At 40.3% G+C, this 6,975-nt stretch overlaps 1 protein-coding gene across 3 annotated transcripts in view; it reads right to left on the bottom strand.

Annotated features, from left to right (window-relative positions):
• Nucleotides 1–5,145, bottom strand: part of PPP1R13B (protein phosphatase 1 regulatory subunit 13B) — a 62,607-nt gene extending 57,462 nt beyond the window's left edge. For 2 of the 3 annotated variants that reach the window (XM_045287673.1, XM_004698821.2), the window contains exon 1: nucleotides 4,998–5,145. In XM_045287673.1, the coding sequence (XP_045143608.1) occupies nucleotides 4,998–5,145 (148 nt within the window). The remainder of the gene's footprint in view (nucleotides 1–4,997) is intronic. The other variant, XM_045287674.1, reaches the window with a different exon arrangement.
• Nucleotides 5,146–6,975: the final 1,830 nt, after the last annotated feature.

Here is a 6,975-nt window from a genome sequence, read left to right as displayed (position 1 = left end):
ATCAAGGGTTCATGAGGGAGGGAGGAACGGGGAGGGAGGAAAAAAATGAGGAGCTGATACCAGGGGCTTAGGTGGAGAGCAAATGTTTTAAGAATGATGAGGGCAATGAATGTACAAATGTGCTTTACACAATTGATATATACATGGATTGTGATAAGAGTTGTATGAGCCCCTAATAAAACGATTTTAAAAAAAGGATTAGGAAACAAAAAATCTTAAAACAAATTTAAAAATTACAAATGCGCCCCCCCCCAAAAAAAAAAAAGAATTTTGGTCTTTACATGAGTTGTAATCCATGCTGAAGGCTGTAATCCTTGATCTTCCTCGGCAAGTAAGGTGGTGTTATCTGCATATCATAGGTATTAATTAGCCTTCCTCCAATCCTGATACCCCATTCTTTTTCATATAGCCCAGTTTCTGATTATTTGCTCAGCATACAGACAGAATAAATATGGTGATAGGCTACAATCCTGACACACACACCTTTCCTGATTTTTAAACCATGCAGTATTTAATCCCTTGTTCTGTTTGTACAACTGCCTCGATCCACGTACAGGTTCTGCATAAGCTCAGTGAGTTGCTGTTCTTCTCAAGGCTATATCTACAGTTATGATTTGCACAGTCAAATGCCTTGGTACTCTCAATGAAGTACAAGCACATATCTCTCTGGTATTCTCTGTTTTCATCTAAGATGAAACCAGCAATGATGTCCCCCTTGTTTCATGTCTTCCTCTGAATCCAGCCCAAACCTCTGGAAGCTCAGCTCCTTGTTAATGTACTGCTGCAACCTTGTTCCCACACCTGTCATTCAAGGCTTTGGTACCTTCTCTGAATGTCAGTGTTTCTCCTCAGAGTCTACATGCACATCCTGCTCAATGTCTGCAGGGACCCACCTGCAAGCCTCATCACCACCTGCTTTCCAATGTACCTGTCACTGGTGTTAAAGATATAGATGTCCACAGTTTTAAAAGTCAAACAGTTCTACAAAGCTTTTAACAAAAAGCTGCAGTCCTTGGCCCAATCAAGCACACTACTTCAACTCCAGGACATTTTCATCTGTCCATGAAGCAGATGCCTGCTCCTTCTACACAGGGAACACCAGGATTTCCTTTTCTTCCATGTTCCATGAATTACCTCTCCTAGGGAAAAGACTGTCTAACCAAATTTTGGTTAGATCAATTCCATATTACATTGTTTTACATATCCAAGTTTTCATTGCTAACTTATACCCTATATTATGATTCCATTTTATTTCCTATAATCTTTGCTATTGACTTAGCTTCCTGTGTACCTCTCACTAGCTCATCTCTAAAATCCCTGCCAGCAGCTTTCCTCTTGCCCCATTCCAAGCCCATGGTTTCTCAGACCCTCCTGCTCCAGAGCAGTCTCTTCCTCAACACCTTCCCATCTCTCCAGTGCTGTCCCCCCCTTTCCTAGATTCCCTGTCTTCTTTGTTCACACCATCACTTCAGATCTTCTAGTAGCTTCCTGAGTAAGGATACCAGGAAAGTAAAATTGTTGAAACCTTGTATCTCAGAAAAGACATTTTTCTACCTTCACACTGGATGATAGTTTGGTTAGGTACAGAATTAGGTAGCTGTGGTAGTTACATAATTTCACGTCAATTTGATAAAGTATAGTGGTGGGAGTTTAACCTGTCAATCAGGTCGAAAGTTGATGACCTCATTTGGAGGTGTGACCAAGATAAATGGAGGCCACCCCACCAACTCTCTATGCTTCACCTTCCTGCAGGTGAGCAACTTGGGGACTTGCCAGACCTCTGGAGATGAGTCCATCACCATTGAGTCCACAAGACTTTACACCCACCAGACTGTGATCTCCCTGAACTCTGCATCATTGTTTGTGGAAGCATGAGTCTGAAGAGGGATTTATGGACCAGTATCGGACTTATGGACTTGATCTGGACTGGTCTGGGTGTTTTCTTAAACAATTTCTCTTAGATATACAGCTCTTTCTTATACATCTGAGTGTCTCGGGATTTGTTTCTCTAGTCAACTGGATCTAACACAATAGCAAACATGTCTCCCTCAGAATTAGAGGCATTGTTCATCGTCCCCTGGCCCACAGTGTTGCCTCTGATTCTTCCGGGGGGGTTGCTTGCCATCTGTGTCCTCCCCACAGAGAACATTGAGGATCATGTTGACCAGTCCCAAATTTCATTATAGGAGGCTTTTAGATTCACTGAGACAGGTATTAGGAGGGCCTGAAGAAAATGAAGGTAAATGGCAAGAAGTGACAAGTCATAACAAGGCTACAGAAAAAAACAAAAACAAATTCTATGAAAATCAGGATCTAATATTAGTGTCCTAACAGCAGGAATTACAATGACTCAACTGCCCCACCTCCTTGAGTAGGAATCCAACATTTATTCATGTTGTTTTTCTCACGATGTTCTTACACTCTTCACTCAGAATTTTAAGGATAATACTAGAAGCTCAATCAAAAGTATAAGACTTTGGAAGAAAATATTTATAAGACTCATATCTGATGTGGGATTTTTGTCTAGAATATTTAAAGAATTCTTACAACACATTAGAAAAAGATAATCCAATTAAAAATTGGACAAAGGATTTGAATGGACATTTCTCTCTGTCTCTTATAGACAAATACATATATTTATCTATTTATTTACAAACACACACACATAGTCAATGAGCACATGAAAAGAGGTTCAGCACCATTAGTTATTACCCCACTTTGTATCTACTAGGGTAACAAAGACAATAAGTGCTGGCCAGGATGTGATAAATTGAAACCCTCATGTACTGCAGGTGGGAATATAAAATGGGAGAGCCGCTGTGGAATCATTTCCAGTTTCTCACCGTGCTAACTAAATAGTCACCATATGACCCAGCTATTCTCCTCCTAGGTAAACAAGGGTAAGTCAAAAAGTATTGGTATGAGAATTACAGTTCATGTGTGTACAGCTTTATTCCTTGTAAATATGTCTTGGTGATCTGTAGGTGACTACAGATAAGTTTTCTGTAATACACATGTCTTCATCTTTTTAGGGTGCCTTTAAAAAACATACTTTATGTGCTCTTGAAAAAAATGACTAAAGTCAGGGCTATTATAAAATTTTTAGCAAAATTCAAACACCTTCCCAAATCAATGAAGCTTTGAGACAAGTATGCTGCCTTAAACAAAACAACAATTTTCAAATGGATCAAGAGCTGTAAGGAGTTTGGAAGGCTTCAAAGATTAATTTAAGGCAGGAGAGGGCAGCTCAGAAGGTTACAGAGAGTGTTTTTTGGGACCCCAAACTGATCTTTATCAGTTTATTCAAGAACACGAGATGATCATGCAAGCTTGTTATGAAGTTATAATAAAATTGAGAACTGCACCGATGAGAAAAAGATAAGAAAGACAATTCTCATTCTTAGAGGGTAACACAAGCTGTACTATGAGGATTTCATTGGGAAACCTTACTCCATCCACCTAAAGTTCTGATTATGCCCCTTCATATTTTTTGTGCCCCAAACGTAAAGAACACTGAAAAAGAATATGATTTGAGTACCTTAAGTTTGTCAACACTGCCATTTTGATGTCCTATAAATAAAAGATGGGCAGACTTCTTCAAGGGAGGGTTAGATGAAAATGTATAAACCTTCATGGAAGGCATATAGAGGAATGATAGCCTCATAATGATATTTCTGTTTAAAAAAAGATTTCTATGACTTTGTAGCATTACGTTCTGACTTACTATCTCCAACAGAAATGAAAACATATGTCCACACCAAAGTTTGTATAGGAGTGTTCACAGAAGCAGGATTCACAATAAGGAGGAAGTAGAAACAACAAAGCATACATCAATTGGTATATGGATAAATTGTGGTCCACCTGTACAATGAGAGACTTGGCAATAAAAAGGAATAAACAGATGGTTCATCATGGATTGAGCTAGCTAGGAAAGAAGCCAGACAGGAAAGAACTACATATTGGATGAGTCCCTTTATATGAAATGCCCAGACCAGACCAGCTTAAGGGGGCAGAAAGTAAATTGGTCTACAGCAACTCCTCTTTTCAGCCAGCAGCCAATCTCTGTCCAGTCATCAGCCTCTCAGCCACATGGTCCCTTTGGCCTCTGCCTTTGTGGGCCAGGAAGCCAGGCTGTCACTCTGACTTCAATAGTCCCATCGTCTTCTCAGCACTGTTCCTCCGCTCTGTCTCAGGGTCTCCTTGCCTTTGTCTCTGGTCTCAGCCTGACTCCTTTGCTCTGTCCCACAGTCTCTGTGCCACAGTCTCTGTTTGGAACATGCTCCAGTGGTGGCTCTTCTTCCTTGATGGTCCTGGGATTTCTCTCTGATTCCCAGATGCCTCTCTTATATACAAAGGAAAAGCTTTGAGGGAGGTGTGGTTTTTGTCTTTCAGAAGAACACACCCCAAGGAAACAAAGAGTGGTGATCTGGTTCACACTCTCTAGTGAGATGGAGTCTCGGATGTGCTCCCTCCTAATGGGACTATAGACAGAGAGGCCATCTCCCCTACACTGAGCTCTTCTGCCCAGCAGCATGAAAAGCTCCTCTACGTGAGAGCTGACGTTTTGTTCTTCTCAATTCCAGAACCAAGTCTGTAGAAACGGCCTACGACTCATAATGCTTTGTACGCAGGGGAGCACAATTTGAGTAAAATGGCTTCTGCCTTCATGGAGATGTCAAAAGGGAAGAGAAAAGTGGCAGACCAACTCGACACACACCAAACTAAACACTGCGACACTGCAGAGGAAGGAAAACTCTCACTCAGGAGCAGTAACGGGAAGAAAGGTCTCATCCAAATGGCTTCGGGAAGGAAGAGTCAAGTCACAAAGCAACATGCCCGAAACATTTACATTCCTGTCCCCACACCACAGGCGGGCACTTAATCACATAGCTCTCACAGTCCCAGATAACTCGGAACCACAGACACAACGTTCTAAGTTTGATAAACAAAAATTAAATACTATGTACTTAATGAGCTTTATTGAATCTTATACATACCACTGCCCCTCCAGACTTCAGCTAAATGGCAACTGCCTTCTCCAGGTTCTTTGCAAAATTCTACAACGTCTCGACATGTTGTTTCTGGTGTTATAGGAACTTCTGTTAAAATTTGTTCATTGTTGCTCAAGAACACGGTTAATATCATCTGCAAGGGAAAGAAAAAAAGATTAATAAATTAAAGGAGATCCATTATCATAAGAGAATCATCTGAAAATTTAAAGTGATCCCTACCCCTGAAATATCTTTGAGATAAACTTTTGGGAAGAGATAAACCGATTTGAAAGTTGGGGAAGAACATCTGAAAGGTAAGTCAGAAGGTTTCTAAATGTAAGAGCCAGAGAAGGGAACCTGCTTGCCTGACACTGAGAGCCTTTCCACTATAGCCAGCCCACAGCCTGGGGAGGATGTGAAGTCCAGCCACTGACTCGGCAACACAAAGGCAAGTGGTAAATGCTGGTGGCAGTGTGTTATCACCATGGAGGGAAAAGATTACACAATGAATGTTATCTGAGTGGAGGAGAGACTCATCTGGAAAAAATAAAATTGGATTCATACTTAACACCATATACTAGGACAGTCTGGATCAATTATTTAAATATAAATAATAAAACCATAAAGGTGATACACTAAAACCTGAACAAATTCCTTTATAACAATATACAAAAGCCCTAGCTATGACTCAGAACCAGATAGCATATTTTTAAAAATACTCATCAATTCAAGTACAGTAACTATGAGAATTCACAAAAGCAAAAAATTGGGAACTTATTTTTGTAACTCATATCCCTAAAATGTAAAGGCTGTTTTTTTTAAAAAGGAACCAAAAATACCAGACATCCAATTTACAAAACAAAATAAAAAGGCGAGGATACATGATGCTTACACATACAAATATATTATCTACTATTTGCAAAACTTAAAAAAAAATTGCTTGGCCTTAGTTTAAAAAGGAAGTTAAAGAAAAATAGAGAAAGAAAGAACAAGTCAAGCCACAATAAAAAACACTATTATGTTGATTAAAAATCGGAAGCGATTATATTGGAAAGGATCTTTTTCAATGATTATCCCTAAAGTGTAATTAAAATAAGATTTTTTTAAACCAGAAATTATCAGTATTTCTGTTTAGTCTTTGAACAGAGGCAGATCAGAAACAAAACCTGCATTTATCTTAAATCTCTCTTCTTATTTATAATCGCTGTTGCCAACTAAATGTTTAGTTCATTGCTAAAATATTTTTCTCATAAGTGCCCTAAATATGCACATTTTTGAGATTAGATGTACATTTTGAGATTAGATACTATATAAACAAAGTTGGTCACTGTTTTTGAACAATTTCCCAGCCCACCATGCAGCCCTGCCAGTTAATTTCCCGAATGTAAACCAAGTGACGTCACCCTCTGTCTAGGGCAGCCCCTTGGCACCATGGTTTGTAAACTGTAAACAGGAAACAGGGTTCAGTACTGAGCCAGCCTCAGAGTGGATGCTGTAGCGGACCTGAGAAGTTCTAGCTCCTTCTCCCCTCAGACAACTGGATGGAGAGTGAGTCTCTAAAGAAGTCTCTAAGGATGACAAACTCTTCATGGACCGACCCTTCACACACAGGGCTGCACTCTCCTTCTCTGCCTGGAATGACCATCCCCACTATTTACCTGTAAACACCTATTTACCCTTAAAACCCCCTCTCATCTGACACCATCTCAGCCAGGCTTGTCTTCACCCTCTCTCCTGGGAGGTTCACTGTCCCTTCCCATGACAGGGCCCCCTGCCCACAGACCAACCTCCATCACAGCACTCCAGCCAGCCTCCACTCGTCCTCTTCCCTCACCAGCTCATTGCTTCTCAAAGTACACACAATTCACTATTTTAATCTTGAGGAGCAGAATCTTGGACCTATGATCAGCAGCCCAAGGCTTATCTAGCAGTGCTGCCAAAGCTCCTTTATTCATGTATTTTTATACGTCTAATGCAAGATGAG

The sequence above is a fragment of the Echinops telfairi genome, unplaced genomic scaffold, assembly GCF_000313985.2.
Source record: "Echinops telfairi isolate 266 unplaced genomic scaffold, ASM31398v2 ScPeMD7_18;HRSCAF=68, whole genome shotgun sequence".
Classification (NCBI taxonomy): domain Eukaryota; kingdom Metazoa; phylum Chordata; class Mammalia; order Afrosoricida; family Tenrecidae; genus Echinops; species Echinops telfairi.
Note: the sequence above shows the minus strand (reverse complement) of the source record. Positions and strands in the feature narration are given on the sequence as shown.